This window comes from Anolis sagrei, chromosome Y, assembly GCF_037176765.1.
Source record: "Anolis sagrei isolate rAnoSag1 chromosome Y, rAnoSag1.mat, whole genome shotgun sequence".
Classification (NCBI taxonomy): Eukaryota; Metazoa; Chordata; class Lepidosauria; order Squamata; family Dactyloidae; genus Anolis; species Anolis sagrei.
In genome coordinates this window covers 19,165,467-19,192,720 of record NC_090035.1, presented here as the reverse complement: position 1 = coordinate 19,192,720, position 27,254 = coordinate 19,165,467, and the positions used below count along the sequence as shown (strand labels likewise).

At 45.3% G+C, this 27,254-nt stretch overlaps 1 protein-coding gene across 9 annotated transcripts in view; it reads left to right on the top strand.

The window, feature by feature from the left end:
• The window catches only part of LOC137095106 (ran-binding protein 3-like), a 286,433-nt gene that overhangs the window by 227,796 nt on the left and 31,383 nt on the right, over window positions 1-27,254 (top strand). For all 9 annotated transcript variants that reach the window (XM_067461370.1, XM_067461368.1, XM_067461369.1 and 6 more), the window contains one exon: window positions 4,880-5,000. In XM_067461370.1, coding sequence (XP_067317471.1) covers window positions 4,880-5,000 — 121 coding nt within the window. The remainder of the gene's footprint in view (window positions 1-4,879; window positions 5,001-27,254) is intronic.

The following is a 27,254-nucleotide window of genomic DNA, read 5'->3' as shown; positions in this document are numbered from 1 at the left end:
TCCCTCCGAGATAAGAGTGATTTGGCAGTGACTTATCAGTTTGTTGTCAGTATTCCTCTCTAGTTGTGCTGCTTGATGATTAGCGAGTAAAAAGTTATGGCTCCGGCTATGCCTCTATTTTGCTACCAAATGAGACTTCAATGTACTTATTTCTTTATTTAATCTCTTCTGATGTTCTTCCGGGTTTTTTGTAATTTAAATTTACTTATTTGGGCTACTATATCTTCTTTTGATATTTGGACTTTCTTATATAAATATTTATAACAAAAATGGAACTTATCCAGGATTTCCTTATTTCTTGTGAATATCTTTTTACCTAATTTTATTTTAGTTATCTGCCATGCCTGTTTCTTTTTACTTACTGGTCTCGCTAGCCATCTTCCCGGTTTGTTTGCATTTTCAAAATATGTTTGTTTAATTAATTTCAATTGCTTAGCTTGAATCTCCAGTTCCAAATGGTGTTTTTTCTTCTTTAATTCTCGTAACACTTTCACTAACGAAATATTTGTTGGATTTGTCTTTAAATCATTCTCATTTTTCTTAATTTGTCTTTCCATCTCCTTTATTTCTTTATTATTTATTTTATTATTTCTAGCATTATGTTGGATCAAATGACCGTGCAGGACTGCTTTTAACGCATCCCATACTATTTGTGGTCTAACTTCATCTGTGTTGTTTATATTTAAGTAATCTTGGGCTATTTCCTTATATTTCTTTATGTTTTCCTCTTTAATAAATTTTCATTCAATCTCCAATATTGAAATTTGGATTCCCGGTTTATTACCATTTCTAATGCACAATGGTCCGATAAATCTCTAGGTAAAATATTTATTACATCAATCCTAGTTGACAAACTTTTTGTAGACCATATCATATCAATCTTCGACCAAGATTTATATCTATGAGAATAGAAGGTGAAGTCTTATTTATCCCCATTTCTTATCCTCCATATGTAATCTAAATCCAATTCTTCTTTTAACAATATAAGGTTCTGGGGTAGAGTAGAGCTACCCGCTTTTGAATTCTTTTTCCTTCTTCTCTTCTTGCTTTTATTTCGAAGGCTGTTTAACATTCCATTAAAAGTCACCTAGTAACACTAATTCATCATATTCTGTATTTGTCAAATTTTCTTGCAAAGTTTTTATAAAATTTGTTTTTGGGCCATTTGGTGCATAGATGTTGCAGATTAGAATTTTTTGATCTCCAATTTGTATGCTCACTCCTAAGATTCTTCCTTCTTGGTCTTTACATTCTAACTTTGATACATGACAATCTTTGATATATGTTACTACTCTTTTTTTTATAAGACGAATAGTATTCCTTTCCTAGTTTCTTATTAATTAGGAGGGATGTATGTTTTTGAGTTTCTTGTAACGCAATGATATCAAAATTTCCTCGTTTACGTTTATTAAACACCTTTTTTCTTTTTTGAGTAGAGTTGAGGCCATTAATGTTGTTTGTAAAGTATTTTATTTGTTGTTCAATCATCATCATCATCATTTTTATCTTCATCAGTCCCAGTACCACCAGTGGCCTCATCCAAATTCCCCAGTGCTAAACCACTTTGCATCTGTGTTTCCTCATCTTCATTTTCCAGAGATCCGGATCTTGGTCTTTTCTTCTTATTTCCTTTTTTTGGAGGTGTTCCTTTTTGGTCTTTCTTTGTTTCTTTCATCACTCTGTCATAGAGGTCTTTCACTTTATCTTCAGAAGTTAACCAAAACTTCTCTTCTTTATATGTCATAATACCTTCATTCAGTTCCCAGCAAAATCTAATTTGCCTTTTCTTAAGTTCTTCCATCAGGAAAAAGTATTTTCTTCGTCTGTTCAAGGTAGCTTCCCTAAGCATCGCTATTTTTATTCCTTTATAGATAGTTGATTTTTTGCTATTTTGTTGAAGAATTTCATCCCTAATTCTTTTTGAAAGCTGTACAATTATGTCTCTTGGAACTTCATGTGTTTTCGCATAATTTGTAGAAATTCTATAGGTTTTATCTATTTCTTTATCCATCTCATCCTCTGTACATTCCATTCATTGAGCTAAAAATTTAAGTGTAATCTGTCTTAGGTCTTCTTTTGTGTACGTTTCTTATTCTTAATTGAAGTTGAAGTTTTTCTTGTATTCTTTCTAGTTGCTCTTGTTTCCTATCCAATTCTTTCATCTTCTTTTGAATTTTATTTTGATTCTCCTCCAATTTCACTTTGTCTTTCTTTAATTCTTTAGTTTCTCCATATAACTGATTTATATCTTTTTTATTGTTCCATATTTTTGTTTCATTTCTTTTTTCATTTCCATCCATTCCTCTTGCATCAACTTATAATTTGTATCCTGTTTCTGGGCAATTTCATGTACTTCTTTTTGAATTGCATCTTGTTTTTTAGAAAGTTTTTGTATTTCTTTCATATTTGGCTCCTCAGAACCTTGGGATCCTCTTCTCATGAGCATTTTCAAATCCTTTTCTTTTTCCATCTTTGTTTTTGGAGCAGCCATTTTAAATCAAAGGGGAGGGAAGGGTATTTTTCCTCAATATATTTGTCACAAATTTAATATTAAGTATTTAATATTTATTTATATTTCTATACACATCTACTTAAATAACATCAATTTTCCTCAATTTAAGTCAATCAGTTCTTAATTAAGATAATTAGATTAATTCAACAATTTTAACTTTGTCAAATTTAATTTGTATTATTTCATAAATCAATTCTTTATTGTTGTTTTTTCCAATTGATTTTCCAATTAATTCAATTGATTCAATTAATATTTCAAAAATTAATTTTCAAGTAGACTCTAATTTCTCTCCTACCAAATCTTTTTTAACCTATCTACTAAGCTTCTTTTATCTCTATCTTCTACTCCCTTTTTCCTTCTTCCTCTCCACTCTTGCTTCCTGAAGATCTGCTCCTGTTGCTTCTCCACTCTTGCCTCCCGTAGATCCGCTCCTGTTGCTTCTCCATTCTTGCCTCCCATAGATCTGACTTTCCCCAATTTCTTATCTGGTCTTCTGGCTCCGTTCCCGTCTCTTTGCTCACTTCACCACTTGTATTCTTTCTTTATTATTGGGTTCCCCCTTACTCCTATATTTTATATTATTTCTTTCCTTTTAATTTTTTTAAAAATATATTTTCCGCATATTTCCAACGTTTCTCTCTTCCTCCCTTACTTCATCTCCAGTGCTTCTCTCTTCCACCCTTGCTTCTTGTGTCACTTAGCTTTTGCTATATGCTGTGCTTTTCCCTTTTGCTACTGCCTCCGCCCTCCTTCTTTGCCCTCTTTACGTCTTGCGTCTATCCGGCTTCTACTTCCTGCTTCCTGCTTTTCTTTCATGGGGTTTCCCTCCCTCCACCTACCAACTAGATTGTTTATAGAGAAGCCGCCGTAGACTCAACAATGTGGCGCCCAAGGTCAGTAGCTCTTCCCTCTTTAATTAATTAATTTAATTCACCAAATTTATCAAATTAATACAGGAATAGGTTCTACCCTCTATTTTACTTCCAATTTATTTTCTTATTTCTTATTTTGTTAAGGATATCAATTCTTGAGTGTCTAGGTATAGTTAATAAATTTCTTCAATTCTTATGAACAGTTTATTCCTCCCGAGAATTCATTAAATTGTTTCGGTAATTTATCAGGTCATCTGTTAAATTTTCTACTTGGATTTCTTCCAATTCTTTGAGTTACTATCCCGTAACCCAAAACGGGGGGGGGGGGGGGGTAGGATAATCAGTTCTTAGGTCCGACATAGATTTAATTTTTTGGAAACTTACGTCTCATTAGTCTCCATGATCGTAGATCATAGATTTCTTCCGTTTCTTTTCTTCTTGTAATTTAAAAGTGGGGAGACCAGCAGTTATTGCAAACACTTCGCCTTGCTTCCCACTGAGAGGTCCATTTACCCTCGTACTGTCCGGATCCACTCGATCCCTCTCCCTTGAGGGGGGAGAGATCTTTGGGACCTTCAGAACTGGGGATTTGGGTTTTCCACACTTCCTGATCTCGATCCGTCAGGATGTGGGGAGCTATCGCTCTACCAGACCCCTCTACGTGGTTACCCCTTTGAGGAGCTCCTCATTGAGGAGGAGCTGCCATCTTCCCACCGGAAGTCATCAATAATAGTAATTATTATTATTGTTATTATTATTATGGAAGTAGCCTGGATGTTGTCTTCCTGCATAGCAGAATGGAGTTGGACTGCATGGCCATCTGTCAGAGGGGCTTGGATGGTGACTTCTTGCATAGGAAATGGTGTTCGCTAGCCCTTGATTGCTTACTGCCTGGAGGCCTCCTATGTCCAGATAGCATTCATTCATTGCTGTCTTGATTCTGGAAAAGAGATTCCATGAAAACATTAGGAAGAATCTCCTGGTGGCCAGAAGCACCTGGGAGTTTTGAAGCAGAGGCTGAATGGCCATCTGTTGAGAGGGCTTTGACTATATCTTCCTTAATGGCAGAAGAGGATGTCTTTCAACTCTAGGATTATATTATTCTATAGTAGTCCTGTTTCTCTAGGAACCTAATATCAGTGTGGTTGGATGGTCATCTGTTGGGAGGAACTGGACGCGGGTCTTCTTGCACAACAGAAAAGGGTCAAACTGGATGGCCATCTGTCAAGAGGGCATGGATGGTGTCTTTCTGCATAGTAAAATGAAGCTGGACTGGATAGCCATCAGTTGGGAGGGCTTGAATGATGTCTTCCTACATAGCAGAATGGAGTTGGACTTGATGGCCATCTGCTGGGAGTGCTTGGATGGTGCCTTCCTGCATAGGAGAATGGAGCTGGACTGGCAGGCCATCTGTTGGGAGGGCTTGGATGGGGTCTTGCATGACAGAAAGGAGTCACACTGGATGACCCACCCACTTTCTCTCTCTCTCTCCCAGATTCAATGCAAGCTATTTGTCTTTGACAAGGTCTCCCAGTCCTGGGTGGAAAGAGGTCGGGGGCTACTGCGACTGAACGACATGGCATCCACGGATGACGGCATGCTGCAGTCGCGACTGGGTGAGATGACCAGACCTGCTGATCACCAACCCAAAGGGTCATTTTGCCATGCCCAAATATCCCTGCCATTTCTTTGGCTATCTTAACAGGCATATGGGGGTGGGATATCATGGTCCGAAAGGCCTTATTGGGGTTTCAATCCAAACGCAAAAGGGTTACGACTTGCTCTCCGCATTGCTGCCTGGCACCGAAAGATGAATAGAATAACTTTATTGTAATTGTACATTAATCTTCACATCTTAACTTTGAGCCCCCCTGTGGAGAGAAAGTTGTTGTTGTTGTTGTTGTTGTTGTTGTTGTTGTGGTTGTTCTTATTATTATTATTATTATTATTATTAATGATAATTATAATAATATCTATCTTTGAGACTACCTTTAATCCATATTGAGTCTCCTGGTGGAGAGAAAAGTGGGGTAAAAATATAAATACAATAATAATAATAATAATAATAATAATAATAATAATTTATTATAAATTTTATTTTATATATATATACATACATACATACATACAAACACACATCTATATCTATCTATCTATCTATCTATCTATCTATCTATATCTATCTATATCTATCTATCTATATCTATATCTATATCTTCTATATAATAAAAGTCAAAACTTTTATGCGGCGGATGTGTGGCGGTGTATATGCCGGCTTTCTGATTGGCCAGCCTGAAAGTTCCAAGATTCTGACTGGCTGCTGCTGTGGTGCTATTTGCATATGATCCCTGATTGGCCTGCTTCAACAGGAGCCCCTGATGGAGAAAAGGGTTCATGACAGAAACAGGGACATGACAGAAGGAGATTTGCATATGGTCTCTGATTCGCCGGCCTCAATTCCAAGATTCCGAGATGACAAAGAGAGGAAAGGAAAGGCCAGGGGCTCTGTCAGAAAATTACCAATACAGACGGAACTTGGCACACAGAGCCCCCATGACCCACTCGACATCCTATTGTAGTTTAGAGGAGGATGAACCATGGATGATGGGACTTGCAGTACCATCATTCATATTCTGAGACTGCTGTTAACCTCATCCAATGACTGGTCAGGACCAAACTTGGCACATAGACCTCTCATGACCCACTTTACGTCCTGGTGTGGTTTGGCTGGGGATGAACCATGGATTATGGGACTTGCAGTACCTTTGCTCAATTCTTGAGACCACTGCAACCCTCATCCAATTAGCGATAAAGACCAAACTTGGCACACTGAGTCTCCATGATGCACTCTACATCCTGGTGCAGTTTGGAGCAGGATGCACCATGGACAATGGGACTTGCAATACCTGCACTCCCTTCCTACGACCATTACAACTGCCAACAATGATGGGTCAGGACTACAATTTACACAGAGAGCCTGCATGACCCATTCTACATCCTGGTGCGGTTTGGAAGAATTTGTCAATGGATGATGGGACTTGCAGTCACTTCACTCACTTCCTGAGACCACTGAGACCCTCGCCAATGACTGATCAAGACCAAACTTGGTACACAGAGTCCCCATGACCCACTCTACATCCTGGTACACTTTCGAGGAGGACAGACCATGGATGATGGGACTTCAAGTACCTCCACTCCCTTCCCAAGATTGCTGCAACCCTCATCTAATGACCAATCTAGACCAAACTTGGCACGCAGAGCCCCCATGACCCACTCTACATCCTGCTGCAGTTTTGGAGGAGGGTTGACCATGGATGATGGGACTTGCAGTACGTTTACTCACTTACTGAAACCACTACAACCCTAATCCAATGACTGATCAAGACCAAACTTAGCACACAGAGCCCCCATGACCCACTCTACATCCTGCTGCAGTTTGAAGGAGGGTGGACCATGGATGATGGCACTTCAAGTACCTACACTCACTTCCTGAAAACAATGCAGCCATTATCCAGTGACCAATAAGGACCAAACTTGGCATACAGAACCGCCATTACCCACTTTCTCTAATAACCCAGGCAGCGCCGGGTCCACAACCTAGTATATAATAAAGGTGAAAGTTTGTATGCGGCGGACAAAAGTGTGGCGGTGCGACGGGAGGAGTATGTGCCAGCGTTTTGATTGGAGAACCTGGAAGTCCCAACATTCTGATTGGCTGCCGCAGTGGTGCTATTTGCATATGGTCTCTGATTGGCCAGCTTCAATAGGAGCCCCTGGTGGAGAAAAGAGTTCATGGCGGAAACAGGGACATGAGAAGGAAACTTGCATATGGTCTCTGATTGGCCAGCCTCAATTCCAAGATTCCGAGATGACAAAGAGAGGAAAGGAAAAGGCCAGGGGCTGAGTCAGACAATTACCAATACAGACCAGACTTGGCACACAGAGCCTGCAAGACCCACTCGACATCCTACTGCAGTTTGAAGGAGGATGAACCATGGATGATGGGACTTGCAGTACCATCACTCACATTCTGAGACCGCTGTTAACCTCATCCAATGACTGATCAGGACCAAACTTGGCACATAGACCTCTCATGACCCACTTTACGTCCTGGTGTGGTTTGGCCGAGGATGGACCATGGATTATGGGACTTGCAGTACCTTTGCTCAGTTCTTGAGACCACTGCAACCCTCATCCAATTACCAATAAAGACCAAACTTGGCACACTGAGTCTCCATGACGCACTCTACATCCTGGTGCAGTTTGGAGGAGGATGCACCGTTGATGATGGGACTTGCAATACCTGCACTCCCTTCCTTAGACCAATACAACTGCCTACAATGATGGATCAGGACCACAGTATACACAGAGAGCCCGCATGACCCACTCTATATCCTGGTGCGGTTTGGAAGAATTTGACTATGGATGATGGGACTTGCAGTCACTTCACTCACTTCCTGAGACCACTGAGACCCTCGCCAATCACTGATCAAGACCAAACTTGGCACACAGAGTCCCCATGACCCACTCTACAACCTGGTGCACTTTCGAGGAGGACAGACCATGGATGATGGGACTTCCAGTACCTCCACTCCCTTCCCAAGACTTCTGCAACCCTTACTAATGTCCGATCAAGACCAAACTTGGCACTCAGAGTCCCCATGACCCACTCTACATCCCGATGCTGTTTGGAGAAGGACGGATGATGGATGATGGCACTTCCAGTGCAGTTCAGGGCAGGATGGGCCACTAATGATGGGATTTGCAGTACCTTCACCCGATTCACTTCCCACAGAACATTGTAGCCCCTACAAATCACAGACCAGGCCCAAACTTGGCACACAGAGTACTCATGGCCCACTCTACAACCTGATGCAGTTCTAAGGGGGATGGACCATGGATGATGGGATTTGCAGTATCTTTACTCACTTACTGAAACCACTGCGACCCTCATCCAATGACCAATCAAGGCCAAATTGGCACACAAAGCCCCCATAACCCACTCTACATCCAGGTGCACTTTCGAGGAGGACGGACCATGGATGATGGGACTTCAAGTACCTCCACTCCCCAAAACTGCTGCAACCCTCATCTAATGACCAATCAAGACCAAACTTGGCACACAGAACCCCCATGACCTACTCTACATATTGCTGCAGTTTTGGAGGAGGGTTGACCATGGATGATGGGACTTTCAGTACCTTCACTCACATTCTGAGACCTCTGCGAACCTCATCCAATGACTGATCAAGACCAAACTTGGCACATAGACCTCTCATGACCCACTTTATGTCAAAAGTCAAAAACTTTTATTTTGGTCATTGACCAGCACAGGAAATAGTGTCGCATTTCCATACAAACCTGGCATATTTGGTACATTAAAAATATAAATATAACTACTAAAAACACAATATGGGTGAGGGAGCAGAAGGGGAAACAGGGTAAAAACATACAATGCCCAGATCCATCACCAAATTGTAGATTCAGGGAAGAAGATTACTGGACACACAGTTGACTTTTGGAACTAGTCATTCCCTGGCTGATTTTGTATTCTGCTGCACAGAACTTTGCAACATTGTAGGTTGTAGCTGAATTAGTATCTGCAAGTAGCAGGGAGGTATAAAATTGTCCTGAATGGCCTGGGTGGTTGTCTATCAGAGGTAAGATAAGCCTGGCACGGGTATCCCTGTAGAACGGGCACTGAAGGAGCACATGTTCTATTGTTTCTACATGACCCGAGTCACAGGGGCAGAGTCTCTCTGGGAAAGGGATCTTCCGGTAGCGGCCTTCGAGTACAGCTGATGGGAGAGCATGGCATCGGGCCAGGTGAAAGCCCTTCGATGAATAGGAACTTCTAAGTATGTTAAATATGCCATAGGGGAGGCAAGGTATCTGCTGTCTTCACTGATAAGGAAGGTTGGAGCCGAGGCCAGATCTAGTTGGCGCTCTGTCTGTGATACGTTGTTTAATAAGTGCTTTGGCTTGATTGTAATCCATAGCTAATAGTAGACCTGGAGAAAATCCCAACGAGGAGATTTTGGATGCTACCGCCTGCTTCCATTTGGATTGGAAGTCATCCTCCATGGTTAGTGGGGCAAGGCCAAGGGGTGCACGGGACAGTCTGAGCCAGAGGTTAAGTATGGCCACCCACACCCTGGCTTCCACTCTCATAAAACCCGTCTCTAGTCGCAGGATGGCATTAGAAACACATTTAGGTACCTGCAAGGCCGATCTCAGAAACTTGGACTGAACCACCTCTAATGGGGCAAAACTGGGGAAGGGGCCCAGCTGAGCATCATACAAGAGTTGGGCTAATGACTTAGCTTCAAACAGCTTGAGCACTGCCAGTGTGAAGTGGCCCCCTCTTGTCCTGAGATATTTAAGAATGGCCATTGAGCTCCACAGCGTGGTGTTGGATACTTGATCCTCATGAGCTCTTCTGCTACCATTAGATTGGAAAACTACACCTAGATATTTGAAGGATGTAACTTGTTCAATTTTATGACCATCTATGCTCCAAGAGTAAGTCCTGGGCCTATTAGTGAAAGCCATGATTTTGGTTTTATTGTAATTGAGTTGGAGCTGATCTGTGTTGCAATGTTGTATTAATGCTCTCAAAGCTCTTTTGAGCCCAATGGGTGTTCTAGAGAGGACAGCAGCATCATCTGCATAAAGCAGGATGGAGATGTGTCTTCCTGCCAGCTTTGAGGGGTGGAAATCCATGTTTTGAAGCTGGTCCACTATGGAGTTTATATAGAAGTTGATCAGCAAAGGGGCCAGAATGCAGCCTTGCTTGACACCCTTGCATGTTTCAACAGCCTCAGTGAGGTGGCCCTGTGGGTTGCATCTTACTTTGAGTGTGGTCTTTTCGTGAAGTTGGCGTATTAGATATAATAGATGGCGATCAATTGTAGAACTCTCCAGTTTTTCCCAAAGTTTAACTCGCGAGATAGAATCAAATGCTGCTTTAAAGTCAATAAAAGCAGCATACAGTGAGGTTATGTTTTGAGAGGAATATTTTTCCACAAGGTGTTGCAGCACTAGGCACTGATCTATGGTGGATCGACCTTCCCTGAATCCAGCTTGCTCCTCAGCTAATATGCTTTCTTGTTCCAACCAATCTTGGAGTTTCCATTGTAGATGTCTAGCATATAGCTTGCTGATAGTGTTAAGGAGGCTGATTGGTCGATAGTTCGCAGGATCATCCTTTTACCCTTTCTTTTTTATAGATGGGAACAATGATTGCAAGCCCCCAATCCTTGGGGATTTGGCCATGGTTGTCAATACATGTAAAAAGTGAGGCTAGGATGGGGGTCCAGAAATCCAGGTTGTTCTTGATGGCCTCTGCTGGGATAAGATCTTCTCCTGGGGCCTTGCCTGATCATAGTTGGGCAACCAGGTTCTTAATTTCTGTAGCTGATGCATGTGGCCATGGTGGAAGGTTCTCTGTATCAAAGTTGGGACAGTCCCTTCCAGTAGAGGTGTCCATATAGAGATCCTGGAAATATGCCTCCCAAATCCCCGGAGGGATGTGGGAATCCACAATAGGTTGATCAGATCTTTTGGCATTTGATGTAATATGCCAGAAAGTGGCTGAGTCTTTCTCTTTGACAGCTTTAATAAGCTGAGCCCAGTTGTTTTTCATAGCTTCCTTTTTCTTATATGTGAGCATCTGCTTGTAATGTCTCTTTTGTTGAAGGAGGTCTTGTGCTGCTGATGGTGAGGTATTGGATATGAAGGCCTGATAAGTGGCAACAAGAGCATTTTTAGCATTGACACAATCTTTATCAAACCAGGGCTTGGAGTATTGCTGTTGCTGCTTCCTTGATGTAAAATTGTTAAACCTTAGGTGCTTCTGTATTTCTTGAGTGATGTTCATATAGTTGTCAAGTAGTATGTTGGGGGATGTTGACGATGTCAAGGCAGTCTGTAGCCCCATTAGTCGATCAGAGGCCAGGAGCTCAGATATTCTTTGGTTCAGACAGGGAGTCCATTTGGCCCTGAAATGGGTTCCTCCTGGAGGTGATAGGGAGGGTTGAAAACATTCCACTGTGTGGGTATTTTGGGTGAAAGAATTTAGGTGCAGCAGGACAGGAAAATGATCGCTGTCAAACTTGGGCTTAACTTCCAAGGTTTTGGCATATGGAAGAAGGTCCCTTGAGATGGCTATATAGTCAATGGTGCTCATTTTAGAGCCAGAAAGATATGTAAATTCTGCTGGGTGATCACCTTCCAGAGCACCATTTAAGATGTGGAGATTCAGTCGTGATGTTGATTGAGCCAAACACAACCCTGCAAAGTTTGTTTTTTGATCTTTGGAACGACGAGTTAGAAGTGGAACCTCATATTCAGTGGCAGGAGGAAGGCCTTTGTAACATTTAAAGAGTGTGGCATCATCAGGTCCCATTCTTGCATTGAGATCCCCTCCCATAATTACAGAGGCATTTGGGTTCTGCACCATGAGGTCTGCAGCATAATTTTCCAATTCTGACCATAAAGCTCTAGTTTAGGCTTTCTTCCTCGTTGGAGGCAAATAGACATTTATTATCATCAAGGTATGATACTTAAGTTGAATTAGCACTGCCATTGCAGTTGTTTTTAATGAGGGAAGGGGCCTTGTTATGGCACGTAAAGTGGTAGAGACTAAAATCCCTAATCCACCTTTTGCTCTTCCATGTGTAGCTCCTGGCTCTGCCCCTACACAATACGAGTGGAATCCATTAGCTATCAGATCACCTACTGCCCAAGATTCCTGGATCAGAATAATATCATAGTGGGAGAAAAAGTCTATAAAACAAGGGTCTCTAATGGATGCGAGCCACCCAGCCACATTCCAAGTCAATAGGCTGACACCGTGCTGGCCCTGTAGCTGTCATAGTCCCAAGGGATCTATGGCCTGGTCATGATCCTTCTGTATCAGGTCTGGGTCATTGTTTGGTGAGAAAGAAACTTGGCCTTCTGATGAAGGGGCTGGATGGACCAATGCCACATGAGTAATGAAATGTGGGTCATTGGCGAGTAGGGAGCCAAACTCATTTGCTGTCTGCAAGCCCTCACCTATGACCGGTGGAGAGGCAAGCTCCATCTGGGGTTGAGGAGAGTCCATAGTGTGTGGAATGGTTAAAGCAGCACGTGCAGGAGTGTCTTTGATCTGCTTTTCTGTTACTTGAGTCATTACTGGAATCACAGATGGATCACTGTCATTGTTGTTTTCTTTTGTAACAGTCTTAGAGGGGGGGCTTGACTTGGGAGGAGCCGTGGAAGAATCTGTATTAGGGTCTGATTGAAGTTCCAAATCAATGTAAGGAACTGCTGGGTAACAATTCCTGTCTTGGAGCTGTGTTAACTGTGTTAGGTTTCTTTCTTGTACCCATGTATCCAATGTACTTCGAGGAATGAGATGATTGACTGTCAGATCCTTAAATACCCTACTGATAGTTATGCCATGCCTGTTCCATAAGATGTCCTTCATTTGAGCTAGGCGGTCTGACATCTCAAGGGAGTTGAAGGTAAGGAGGATTCGTTTTACACCATTCTGTGTTGGAAGAAAATGGTGATCCTTTAAGTCAATAAATTTGGGCTGGGTTCTGAGCAAGTAAGCCAGTGATTTTACAATTTGTTGTTTATGGTTCCAGCCCAAAGCATTTTGATTGAGCTGCAGAACTATCTGGGTTTTTTGCAGAGTGAGGCATGCTTTAGTTTCAACTGTTGGTTTATTACTGTGATTTACAGCAGCTGTGGTCAGAGGAGCATCCTCAGCATGTGAGCACCTGGGCGTATCTGCAGGCTTGACTCCCTGAAAACACTGTGTGGAATGCAAGTCAAGTAGCCCTTGAATTTGTTGTGAAATTTGACCTAGTCTGTTCAAAATCAGCATCATTGATTCCACTGACAGCAAACATATCTCCCGATATTTCTGCATATCATGGTCTAGAGAGGGGCTGCACCCCGGAGAGTTCAAATGACCATTATCTCCATTACCCTCTGGCATTTGTCCTGGGCTTGTCTCCTGGTCAGAGAGGGGGGAACCCACATTAAGTGAGTTTATCGAAGGTGTCATCAGTGCTCCGCTACTCACAATCTGTGATGTTGTTGCCATATCCGGAGAGTTTGGAAGGTAAGCATCGATTCTCATCTGTTTCCGTGCTTTTGGTGATTTATGGGACCTTGTTCCATTGCTGGGGCTGGTCCGGAACCTTTTCTTACCCTTGGCTATCATTTTGGGTTATAAATCCTGGGGGAGTTGTGGAAAAACAGGTATTTCCAGGAGCAAATTCCGGAGCTTATCTTAGGAGCTGCTCGTTCGTCGCCATCTTGGCAGCAGCTCCACTTTATGTCCTGGTGTCGTTTGGAAAAATTTGGCGATGGATGTTGGGACTTGAAGTACCTTCACTCACTTACTGAAACCACTGCGACCCTCATCCAATGACTGATAAAGACCAAATTTGGCACACACAGCCCCCATGACCCACTCTATATCCTGCTGCTGTTTGGAGGAGGGTGGACCATGGATGATGGGACTTCAAGTTCCTTCACTCACTTCCTGAAAACAATGCAGCTGTTATCCAATGACCAATAAAGACCAAATTTGGCATACAGAACCGCCATTACCCACTTTCTCTAATAACCCGGGCAGCGCCGGGTCCCCAAGCTAGTATATAATAAAGGTGAAAGTTTGTATGCGGAGGACAAAAGTGTGGCGGTGTATGTGCTAGTTTTCTGATTGGCTGCCACTGTGGTCTCTGATTGGCCAGCCTGAAAGTTCCAAGATTCCGATTGGCTGGGCAGTGGTGCTATTTGCATATGGTCTCTGATTGGCCAGCTTCAAGAGGAGCCCCTGGTGGAGAAAAGAGTTCATGACAGAAATGGGGACATGAGAAGGAAATTTGCATATGGTCTCTGATTCGCCAGCCTCAATTCCAATATTCAGATATGACAAAGAGAGGAAAGGAAAAGGCTAGGGGGTGAGTCAGAAAATTACCAATACAGACCACACTTGGCACACAGAGCCTGCAAAGACGACTCGACATCCTACTGCAACCATGGATGATGGGACTTGCAGTACCATCATTCACATTCTGAGACAGCTGTTAACCTCATCCAATGACTGATCAGGACCAAACTTGGCACACTTTCTCATGACCCACCTAATGTCCTGGTGTGGTTTGGCCGGGGATGGACCATGGATTATGGGACTTGCAGTACCTTTGCTCAATTCCTGAGACCACTGCAACCCTCATCCAATTACCGATAAAGACCAAACTTGGCACACTGAGTCTCCATGATGCACTCTACATCCTGGTGCAGTTTGGAGGAGGATGCACCATGGATGATGGGACTTGCAATACCTGCACTCCCTTCCTAAGACCATTACAACTGCCAACAATGATGGATCAGGACCACAATTTATACAGAGAGTCCGCATGACCCACTCTACATCCTGGTGCGGTTAGGAAAAATTTGTCAATGGATGATGGGACTTGCAGTCACTTCACTCACTTCCTGAGACCAATGACTGATCAAGACCAAATTTGGCACACAGTGTCCCCATGACCCACTCTACATCCTGGTACACTTTCGAGGAGGACAGACCATGGATGATGGGACTTCAAGTACCTCCACTCCCCAAGACTGCTGCAACCCTCACCTAATGTCCGATCAAGACCAAACTTGGCACACAGAGACCCCATGACCCACTCTACATCCTGCTGCAGTTTTGGAGGAGACGGACAATGGATGATGTGACTTCCAGTACCTTCACTCACATTCTGAGGCCTCTGCAAACCTCATGCAATGACTGATCAAGATCAAACTTGGCACATAGACCTCTCATGATCCACTTTACATCCTGGTGTCATTTGGAAAAAATGGAGATGGATGATGGGACTTGCAGGAACCTCACTCACTTTTTGAAACTACTGAGACCCTTGCCAATGACTAATCAAGACCAAACTTGGCACACGGAGCCCCAATGACCCACTCTAAACCCTGGTGCAATTTGGAGGACAGACCATGGATGATGGGACTTCAAGTACCTCCACTCCCTTCCCAAGATTGCTGCAACCCTCATCTAATGACCGATCAAGACCAAACTTGGCACACACAGCCCCCATGACCCACCCTACATCCCGGTGCTGTTTGAAGGATGGACGATGGATGATGGGACTTGCAGTACATTCACTCACTTCCTGAAACCATAGCAACACTCATTCAAAAACCAATAAAGACCAAACTTGGAACATAGAGCCCCCCATGGCCAACTCAACATTCTGGTGAGGTTTGGGGAGTACAGACTATGGATGATGGGACTTCAAGTACCTCCACTCACTTCCCAAGACCGCTCCAACACTCATCTAATGACCGATCAAGTCCAAACTTGGCACACAAAACCCCCATGACCAACTCTCCATCCTGGAGCAGTTTGGAGGGGGATGGACCACAGATAATGGGACTCACAGTAACTTCACTAACTTCCTGAGACAACTGCGAGTCATATAAATAACTGATAAAGACCAACCTTAATACACAATTCCTTTCTCAAATAACCCCTGCAGCGCCGGGTCCCCAAGCTAGTATATAATAAAGGTGAAAGATTGTATGCGGCGGACAAAAGTGTGGTGGTGCGACAGGAGGAGTATGTGCCAGCGTTTTGATTGGCCAGCCTGAAAGTTCCAACATTCTGATTGGCTACCGCAGTGGTGCTATTTGCATATGGTCTCTGATTGGCCAGCTTCAATATGAGCCCCTGGTGGAAAAAGAGTTCATGGCAGAAACGGGGACATGAGAAGGAAATTTGCATATGGTCTCTGATTGGCCAGCCTCAATTCCAAGATTCCGAGATGACAAAGAGAGGAAAGGAAAAGGCCAGAGGGGACTGAGTCAGACAATTACCAATACAGACCACACTTGGAACACAGAGCCCCCATGACCCACTCGACATCCTACTGCAGTTTGGAGGAGGATGAACCATGGATGATGGGACTTGCAGTACCATCACTCACATTCTGAGATCGCTATTAACCTCATCCAATGACCGATCAGGACCAAACTTGGCACATAGACCTCTCATGACCCACTTTACGTCCTGGTGTGGTTTGGCCGAGGATGGACCATGGATTATGGGACTTGCAGTACCTTTGCTCAATTCTTGAGACCACTGCAACCCTCATCCAATTACCGATAGAGACCAAACTTGGCACACTATGTCTCCATGACGCACTCTACATCCTGGTGCGGTGTGGAGGAGGATGCACCATGGATGATGGGACTTGCAGTACCTGCACTCCCTTCCTAAGACCAATACAACTGCCTACTATGATGGACCAGGACCACAATTTACACAGAGAGCCCGCATGACCCACTCTACATCCTGGTGCAGTTTGGAAGAATTTGACTATGGATGATGGGACTTGCAGTCACCTCACTCACTTCTGAGACCCTCACCAATGACTGATAAAGACTAAACTTGGCACACAGAGTCCCCATGACCCACTCTACATCCTTGTGCACTTTCGAGGAGGACAGACCATGGATGATTGGACTTCCAAGTACCTCCACTCCCTTCCCAAGACTTCTGCAACCCTTACTAATGTCCGATCAAGACCAAACTTGGCACACAGAGCCACCTTGACCCACTCTACATCCCGATGCTGTTTGGAGAAGGACGGATGATGGGACTTCCAGTGCAGTTCAGGGCAGGATGGGCCACTAATGATGGGATTTGCAGTACCTTCACCCGATTCACTTCCCACAGAACATTGTAGCCCCTACAAATCTCAGGCCAGGCCCAAACTTGGCACACAGAGTACTCATGGCCCACTCTACATCCTGATGCAGTTCTAAGGGGGATGGACCATGGATGATGGGATTTGCAGTATCTTTACTCACTTACTGTAACCACTGCGACCCTCATCCAATGACCAATCAAGGCCAAATTGGCACACAAAGCCCCCATAACCAACTCTACATCCTGGTGCACTTTCGAGGAGGACGGACCATGGATGATGGGACTTCAAGTACCTCCACTCCCCAAAACTGCTGCAACCCTCATCTAATGACCAATCAAGACCAAACTTGGCACACAGAGCCCCCATGACCTACTCTACATATTGCTGCAGTTTTGGAGAAGGGTTGACCATGGATGATAGGACTTTCAGTACCTTCACTCACATTCTGAGACCTCTGCGAACCTCATCCAATGACTGATCAAGACCAAACTTGGCACATAGACCTCTCATGGCCCACTTTATGTCCTGGTGTCGTTTGGAAAAATTTGGCGATGGATGATGGGACTTGAAGTACCTTCACCCACTTACTGAAACCACTGCGACCCTCATCCAATGACTGATAAAGACCAAATTTGGCACACAAAGCTCCCATGACCCTTGGGAAACAAGTCGTCCAGGAATACCTGGCCACTCTAAATGAGTTCAAGTCCCCTTTCAGGGCCAGATCAACTCCACCCAAGAAGAGTACTGAAGAAACTAGCGGAAATCATTTCGGAACCATTGGCAACCATCTTTGAGAGTTCTTGGAGAACGGGAGAAGTTCCAGCAGATTGGAGGAGGGCCAATGTGGTCCCAATCTTCAAGAAGGGAAAAAAGGATGACTCAAACAACTACCGTCCGGTCAGCCTCACGTCGATACCAGGCAAGATTCTGGAAAAGATTGTTAAGGAAGCGGTCTGCAAACACTTAGAAACAAATGCGGTCATTGCTAATAGTCAACATGGATTTATCAAAAACAAGGGGTGATTTGAATGCAATATTCCTGCTTCTTGGCAGAATGGGGTTGGACTGGATGGCCCATGAGGTCTCTTCCAACTCTTTGATTCTATGATTCTATGATCAGTTTAGGGACCCACTCTATATCCTGCTGCTGTTTGGAGGACCGTGGCCCATGGATGATGGGACTTCAAGTTCCTTCACTCACTTCCTGAAAACAATGCAGCTGTTATCCAATGACCAATAAAGACCAAATTTGGCATACAGAACCGCCATTACCCACTTTCTCTAATAACCCGGGCAGTGCCGGGTCCCCAAGCTAGTATATAATAAAAGTCAAAGTTTGTATGCGGAGGACAAAAGTGTGGCGGTGTGGCAGTGTATGTGCCAGCATTTTGATTCGCCAGTCTGAAAGTTCCAAGATTCTGATTGGCTGCCGCTGTGGAGCTATTTACATATGGTCTCCGATTGGCCAGCTTCAAGAGGAGCCCATGGTGGAGAAAAGTTTTCATGATGGAAATGGGGACATGAGAAGGAAATTTGCATATGGTCTCTGATTGGCCAGCCTCAATTCCAAGATTCCGAGATGACAAACAGAGGAAAGGAAAAGGCTAGGGGCTGAGTCAGAAAATTACCAATACAGACCAAACTTGGCACACAGAGCCTGCAAGACCGACTCGACATCCTACTGCATTCATGGATGATGGGACTTGCAGTACCATCACTCACATTCTGAGACCGCTGTTAACCTCATCCAATGACTGATCAGGACCAAACTTGGCACATAGACCTCTCAAGACCCACTTTATGTCCTGGTGTAGTTTGGACAGGGATGAACCAAGGCTTATGGGACTTGCAGTACCTTTGCTCAATTCCTGAGACCACTGCAACCCTCATCCAATTAGCGATAAAGACCAAACTTGGCACACTGAGTCTCCATGATGCACTCTACCTCTTGGTGCAGTTTGGAGGAGGATGCATCATGAACGATGGGACTTGCAATACCTACACTCCCTTCCTAAGACCATTACAACTGCCAACAATGATGGATCAGGACCACAATTTACACAGAGAGTCCGCATGACCCACTCTACATCCTGCTGCGGGTTGGAAGAATTTGGCAATGGATGATGGGACTTTAAGTCACTTCACTAACTTCCTGAGACCACTGAGACCCTCGCCAAGGACAGACCATGGATGATGGGACTTGAATTACCTCCACTTCCCAAGACTGCTGCAAAACTCATCTAATGACCAAGCAAGACCAAACTTGGCACACAGAGCCCCCATGACCCACTCTACATCCTGCTGCTGTTTTGGAGTATTGGAGGAGGGTTGACCATGGATGATGCGACTTCCAGTAACTTCACTCACATTCTGAGACCTCTGCAAACCTCATTCAATGACTGATCAAGACCAAACTTGGCATGACCCACTTTATGTCCTGGTGTCATTTAGAAGAAAAAATGGAGACCAAACTTGGCACACAGAGCAGTTTGGAGGAGGACAGACCATGGATGACGGGACTTCAAGTACCTCCACTCCCTTCCCAAGATTGCTTCAAACCTCATCTAATGACCAATCTAGACCAAACTTGGCACACAGAGCCCCCATGACCTGCTGCAGTTTTGGAAGAGGGTTGACTATGGATGATGGGACCTGCAGTACGTTTACTCACTTACTGAAACCACTGCGACCCTAATCCAATGACTGATCAAGACCAAACTTAGCACACAGAGCCCCCATGACCCACTCTACATTCTGCTGCAGTTTGAAGGAGGATAGACTTTGGATTATGGGACTTGCATTACCTTCACTCACTTACTGAAACTACTACCACCCTCATCCAATCTATATATATAAATCTGAAGTGGCGTCAAACGGAAAAGCAAAACTCAAAAAAACCCCAACGGAAATTAACCAAAATTCCCATGCACCTAACTCAACCCACTAGGTACAAACAAACCGAATCAAAATGAAAAACAACACAACAACACACTCACAAAACGACAAAACAACTGAGCATGTGCAATGGCACCCAACCGCAAGTTCCCTGGCGCACGCACATCGCTTGCCGGCCAACGCTCCCTCCGCACAAGCCACGCCCCCATCCTCACACCGCGCCGCTTCCCGCCCTGTCTAAAACATCCCAACTCACCCTCCTCCACCAAACGCCTCCAAGCCCCGCCCCTTTCTAACTCCGCCCACCCCCTTCCCCCCTATGTAAAGCATCCCAACTCACCCTCCTCTAACAAACGCCTTCAAGCTCCGCCTCCAAACCCCACCCCCTTCTAACTCCACCCACCACCTGTCTAAAGCATCCCAACTCACTCTCCTCTACCAAACGCCACCAAGCCCCGCCCCTTCTAACTCCGCTCACCCCCTTCCCGCCCCCTCACCCCCCTGCGCAGCACACACACGCGCCCCCTCACCCCCCCTCCACGCGGCACACACACACACACGCGCCCCCTCCCAGTTGGGAAAGCAGCAGCAACGGTGGCAGCAATGGAGCATCCACGCTAGGAAGAAGGGGAGGAGGAGAGGGGGAGGGGGAGGAGGAAGGTCCACGGTTCTTGAATGAAGGGCCTTCCTTCTCTCCCTCCCTTCCCTTCTTTCCTCCCTTTCCTTCCTTCCTTCCTTTCTTTCCTTTTCTTCCTTCTCCTTTCTTTCCTTCTTTCCCTCCTTCCCTTCCTTCCAGTCCTTCCTTCTTTTCCTTCCTCCCTCCCTTTCCTCCTTTCCCTTGCTTCATTTCCTTCCCTCCCTCCTTTCTTCCCCTCCTTCCTTCCTCCTTCCTTCCTTCTTTCTTCCCCTCCTTCCTCCCTCACTCCCCTTTTCCTTCCATCCTGTCCCTCCTTCCTTCTTCCTTTCCTTCTTTTCCTCCCTCCTTTTCCTCCTTTTCCTTTCTTCATTTCCTTCCCCTTCATTTCCTTCCCTCCCTCCTTTCTTCCCCTCCTTCCTTCCTCCTTCCTTTCTTCTCCTCCCTCCCTCCCTTTTTCCTTCCTTCCTGTCCCTCCTTCCTTCTTCCTTTCCTTCTTTTCCTCCCTCCTTTTCTTCCTTTCCCTTTCTTCATTTCCTTCCCCTTCATTTCCTTCCCTCCCCCCTTTCTTCCCCTCCTTCCTTCCTCCTTCTTTCTCCTCCCTCCCCTTTGCCTTCCTTCCTGTCCCTCCTTCCTTCTTCCTTTCCTTCTTTTCCTCCCTCCTTTTCCTCCTTTCCCTTTTTTCATTTCCTTCCCTTTCATTTTCTTCCCTCCCTCCTTTCTTCCTCTCCTTCCTTCCTCTTTCCTTCTTTCTCCTCCCTCCCTCCCCTTTTCCTTCCTTCCTGTCCTTCCTTCCTTCTTCCTTTCCTTCTTTTCCTCCCTCCTTTTCCTCCTTTCCCTTTCATTTCCTTCCCCTTCATTTCCTTCTCTCCCTCCTTTCTTCATCCCCTCCTTTCTTTCCCTCCTTCCTTCCTCCCTTCCTGTCCCTCCTTTTTTTCTTCCTTCCCTTCTTTCCCTCCCTCCCTTTTTCCTTCCTTCCTGTCCCTCCTTCCTTCTTCATTTCCTTCTTTTCCTCCCTCCCTTTCCTCCTTCTTTCCCTTTCATTTCCTTTCCCCTCATTTCCTTCCCTCCCTCCTTTCTTCATCCCCTCCTTTCTTTCCCTCCTTCCCTCCACCTTCCTTCTCCTCCCTCCCTTCCTGTCCCTCCTTTTTTCCCCTTCCTTCCCTTCTTTCCCCCCTCCTTTTTCCTTCCTTCCTGTCCCTCCTTTCTTTCCTCCTTCTTTCCCATTCTTCATTTCCTTCCCTCCCTCCTTTCTTCACCCCCTCCTTCTTCCCTCCCTCCCTTCCTGCCTCTCTTTTCTTTTCCTTCCTTCCTGTCCCTCCTTCCTTCCTTCTTCCTTTCCTTCTTTTCTAAGAGATAAATACAATATTAAATGGAAGGGCAGTCAAGAAGTAACGAGAGGAGGGAAAAAGGGAAGGAAGGAAGGAAGGAGAGAAGTAGGGAGGGAAAGAAGGAAAGAAAGAAAGAAAGAAAAGCAAGAAAGGAGAGAAGGAAATAAAAAAGGGAAAGGAAAAAGAGGGAAGAGAGAGAAGAAACAAAAAATAGGGAAGGAAGGAAGGATGTAACCAAAGAGCAAAGAAAGGGAGGAAAGAAACAGGTAGAGATGGAAGAAAGATGAGAGATAGGGAAAGATAAAGAAGAAAGGAAGGAAAGAGGGAAAGGAGAGAAAGAGGGAGGGAAGGTTGGCCACAGCAACGCGTGGCGGGTACAGCTAGTGGCTGCTAAAGACCAAACTTGGCACACAGAGCCCCCATGACCCACTCTATCCTGCTGCTGTTTGGAGGAGGCTGGACCATGGATGATGGGACTTCAAGTACCTTAACTTCCTGAAAACAATGCAACCACCATCCAATGACCAATAAAGACCAAACATGGCATACAGAACCACCATTACCCACTTTCTCTAATAACCCGGGCAGCTCCGGGTCCCCAAGCTAGTATTTATTTATCGTGTCATCAGCAACCATTGTATTACAATTCTAACAGAGCAAAACAAACACAGAGATTAAAAAGAAAAAGAAAAAGAAAAAAAACCCACACAGATTTTGTAAATTTGGTATTTGGTTAAATGTCCTTTGACCAGTATCTGGCCACTTGGAGTGCCTCTGGGGTTGCCGCAAGAAGGTCCTCCATCGTGCATGTGGCAGGGCTCAGGGTGCATTGCAGCAGGTGGTCAGTGGTTTGTTCTTCTCCGCACTCGCATGCCGAGGATTCCACCCTGTAGCCCCATTTCTTAAGATTGGCTCTGCATCTCGTGGTGCCAGAGCGCAATCTGTTCAGCGCCTTCCAAGTCGCCCAGTCTTCTGAGTGCCCAGGGGGGAGTCTCTCATCTGGTATCACCCATGAATTGAGGTGCTGGGTTTGGGCCTGCCACTTTTGGACTCTCGCTTGCTGGGGTGTTCCAGCGAGTGTCTCTGTAGTTCTAAGAAAACTATGTCTTGATTTAAGTCGTTGACGTGCTGGCTGATACCCAAACAGGGGATGAGCTGGAGATGTCTCTGCCTTGGTCCTTTCACTATTGGCTGCTACTTCCCGGCGGATGTCAGGTGGTGCAATACCGGCTAAGCAGTGTAATTTCTACAGTGGTGTGGGTCGCAGACACCCCGTGATAATGCGGCATGTCTCATTAAGGGCCACATCCACTGTTTTAGTGTGATGAGATGTGTTCCACACTGGGCATGCATACTCAGCAGCAGAGTAGCATAGCGCAAGGGCAGATGTCTTCACTGTGTCTGGTTGTGATCCCCAGGTTGTGCCAGTCAGCTTTCGTATGATGTTGTTTCTAGCGCCCACTTTTTGTTTGATGTTCAGGCAGTGCTTCTTGTAGGTCAGAGCACGGTCCAAAGTGACTCCCAGGTATTTGGGTGCGCTGCAATGCTCCAGTGGGATTCCTTCCCAGGTAATCCTCAGAGCTCGGGATGCTTGTCTGTTCTTAAGGTGAAAGGCGCATGTCTGTGTTTTAGATGGATTAGGGATCAGATGGTTTTCCCTGTAATAGGCAGTAAGAGCACCTAGAGCTTCGGAGAGCTTCTGTTCTACCATCTCAAAGCTCCCTGCTTGAGCAGTAATGGCACGATCGTCAGCATAGATGAAACTCTCTGTCCCTTCTGGCAGTGGCTGGTCATTTGTGTAGATGTTGAACATGGATGGAGCAAGCACGCTCCCCTGAGGCAGGCCGTTCTTCTGTTTCCGCCATCTGCTTCTCTGGCCCTGGAACTCAACAAAAAAGCTCCTGTTTTGTAGCAGGTTTCCTATGAGGCAGGTGAGGTGGTAGTCCTTTGTGATATTATACATTTTTCTCAGGAGGAGGCGGTGGTTCACAGTATCATAGGCTGCTGACAAGTCTATGAAGACAGCTCCTGTGATCTGCTGCCTTTCAAAGCCATCTTCTATGTGCTGGGTCAGGTTCAGCACTTGCGATGTGCAGCTTTTGCCTTTTCTGAAGCCAGCTTGCTGTGGGATCAGACAGGGGTCTATATTTTCCATAATTCTATGCAAAATAAGTCTCTCCAGAACTTTGTAGAGGTGGCACAACAGGGAGATTGGTCTGTAGCTTTTTGGGTCGTTACGGTCTTTGCCTGGCTTCAAGATGGCGATGACTCTTGCTTTCCTCCAGATTTTGGGGATCTGACAGGATGCAGTGCAGTTGTTCATCAGCTCCAGCAGCCAGCGCCTTGCTTTGGGACCAAAGTTCTTGATTTGTTCCATCCGTAGGTCATCCAAGCCAGCTGCTTTGCCATTCTTACATTTGTTGAGAGCCATGTCCAATTCAGTAGATGTAAAGGGTTCATGGAGGTTGTTGTTCTCAATCTCTGGTTGTCTGGCTATTGGTTTCTTTCCTACTTTGGTGGCAAGGTTGGGTTTCCCATTCTTCAAGAGTTGGTGTGCTATCTGATCTGCCTTTATGTTGGCATGGGTATTAGTTTGTGAGGGATCGTTGCTCAGCCGTCTCAGCAGCCTCCACGCCTTCTGGCTGCTCCTGCCCATGTCGACCTCTGTGATCAACTTGATCCACTGTTCTTTCTTGGCTTCAGAGATGGAGGACACAATGCTCTGCGCTGCCTGAAGAGTCTGCTCACTGAATGGGTCTTCGTTGTGGAGCCTGTAATAGTTTTCCAACAAGGCAGCTGTTTCAGGAGTAATGCCCTGGAGGTAGTGGATTCTGTAGCCTCTCGGTATGGAGGCCCGTGAGCAGGTTTTCACTATTTCAATAAAATGTTCGTATTCCTCAGGGACTGGCGCGACCGATGTGATCATGTCGTCTAACATGTCTGAGAATTTAGTCCAATCTGCCTTTCTGAAGTTGTATCTTCGTTTAAATCGAACTTCCTGAGGCCTTATTGTTGGGAACAGTTGGCATATTATTGGTCGGTGCTGTGTGTTTGGGATTGGTGGTCCCACTGATTTGGTGCATTGCTGTACGATGCTGTCGCTCACAAATAGGAGGTCTGGGTTATAACCTCGGTGCCATCTCCCGCTGTTGTAGGATGGTGGGAGCTTGCTATCATGGATGAGTGATAGTTTGTGCAGTTCAGACCAGGACAGGACAGCCTCTCCATTTCTGTCCTCTTGGGCATAGCCCCATACATGGCTATGGCTGTTGAAGTCACCAATTACTACCGCCCTTTGGTGCCTGTCAAAGTTCTCGGGGGAGGAGAAGCAGAAATCTTCATTTGGGGGCTTGTACACAGAGGTGATGGTGATGTTATTAAGCTCTACTGTTATAACCTCGATATTGTTTTCTTCAGTGTTGTGGGCACTGCTGACTTGGAGGCCTGGTTTGACAAAGACAGCACTTCCATACTGCGCATGTGGTCTTTCCGCTACTAGGATCATTCCTGGAACTTTGGGTCGTTTCTGTCGTTCATCCCTGTGTGTTTCTTGGACACACAGCACGTCACATTTCTTATCTCGGCACAGTTCATAGAGCAGTTGTTCTTTGGCAGCTGACATGCCTTCGATGTTGATTGCGATTATTGTCATGGTTGGTCCTGAAAAGGACCGTTGGTTGTTTTGCTTCCTTGTTTGCATGCTTCAAGTCGTCTCCGGTTGCTTCTGGGTTGAGAGAATCGGCCGTCTACGAAGACGTTGCCCAGGGGACGCCCGGATGTCTTGCAATCCTGCGAGGAGGCTTCTCTCATGTCCCCCCCCAAGCTAGTAATATAATTGCTGTACGCTAGTACTAGCTGCAAGCTAGTAATATAATTAAAGTCAAAGTTTGTATGCAGTGGACAGTAGTAAGGCGGAAGTGTATGTGCCAGCATTCTGATTGGCTGGCACTGTGGTGCTATTTGCATATGGTTTCTGATTGGGCAGCCAGAAAGTTCCAAGTTTCTGATTGGCTGTCACTGCGGTACAATCTGCATATGGTCTCTGATTGGCCAACTTCAACATTCCGAGGTACAATTTGCATATGGTCTCCGATTGGCCAACCGCAACATTCCGAGGAAGCAGAGGAAATAGGAAAGGGGCCTGAAGCTGTCAGGAATGGTTGGAGTTGAAGTCCAAAACACCTTGTGGCCCGCAACAATAACAGAACAAGACCAAACCTGGCACACAGACCCCCCAAGACCCACTCTACATTCTGGTGCAGTTTGAGTGAGGATGGACCATGGATGACGGGACTTGCAGTAGTTTAACTCACTTTCTTAGAGCACTGTGGCCCACACCAATGACAGATCAGGACCAAACTTGGCACACAGAGGCCCAATGACCCGCTTTAAACCTGGTGCGGTTTAGGGCAGGATGGGCCACAAATGATGGCATTTGTAGTACCTTCACCCAATTCACCTCCCACAGAACATTGTAGCCCCTACAAATCACAGACCAGGCCCAAACTTCGCAAACAGTGTACTCATGGCCCACCTTACATCCTGATGTAGTTATAAGGGGGATGGACCATGGATGATGGGACTTGCAGTACCTCTACTTACTTACTGAAACCACTGCTACCCTCACCAATGACTGATCAAAACTAAATTGGTTCACAGAGCCCTCATGACCCACTCTATATACTGCTACAGTTTGGAGGACGGTGGACCATGGATGATGGGACTTCAAGTACCTTCACTCACCTCCTGAAAACAATGCAACCATCATCCAAGGACCAAAAAAGACCAAACTTGGTATAAAGAACTGCCATTACCCACTTTCTCTAATAATCTGGGCAGCGCCGGGTCCCCAAGCTAGTCTATAATAAAAGACAAAGTTTGTATGTATGCGGAGGACGGAAGTGCGGAGGGCGGAAGTGTATGTGCAGGCTTTCTGATTGGCTGCCACTGTGGTGCTATTTGCATATGGTCTCTGATTGGCCAGCTTCAACAGGAGCTCATGGTGGAGAAAAAGGTTCATGACAGAAACAGGGACATGAGAGAAGGAAATTTGCATATAGTCTCTGATTGGCCAGCCTCAATTCCAAGATTCCGAGATGACAAAGAGAGGAAAGGAAAAGGCCAGAAAATTACCAATACAGACCAAACTTGGCACACAGAGCCCACAAGACCCACTCTACATCCTACTGCAGTTTGGAGGAAGATGAACAATGGATGGTGGGACTTGCAGTACCATCACTCGCATTCTGAGACCGCTGGTAACCTCATCCAATGACTGAT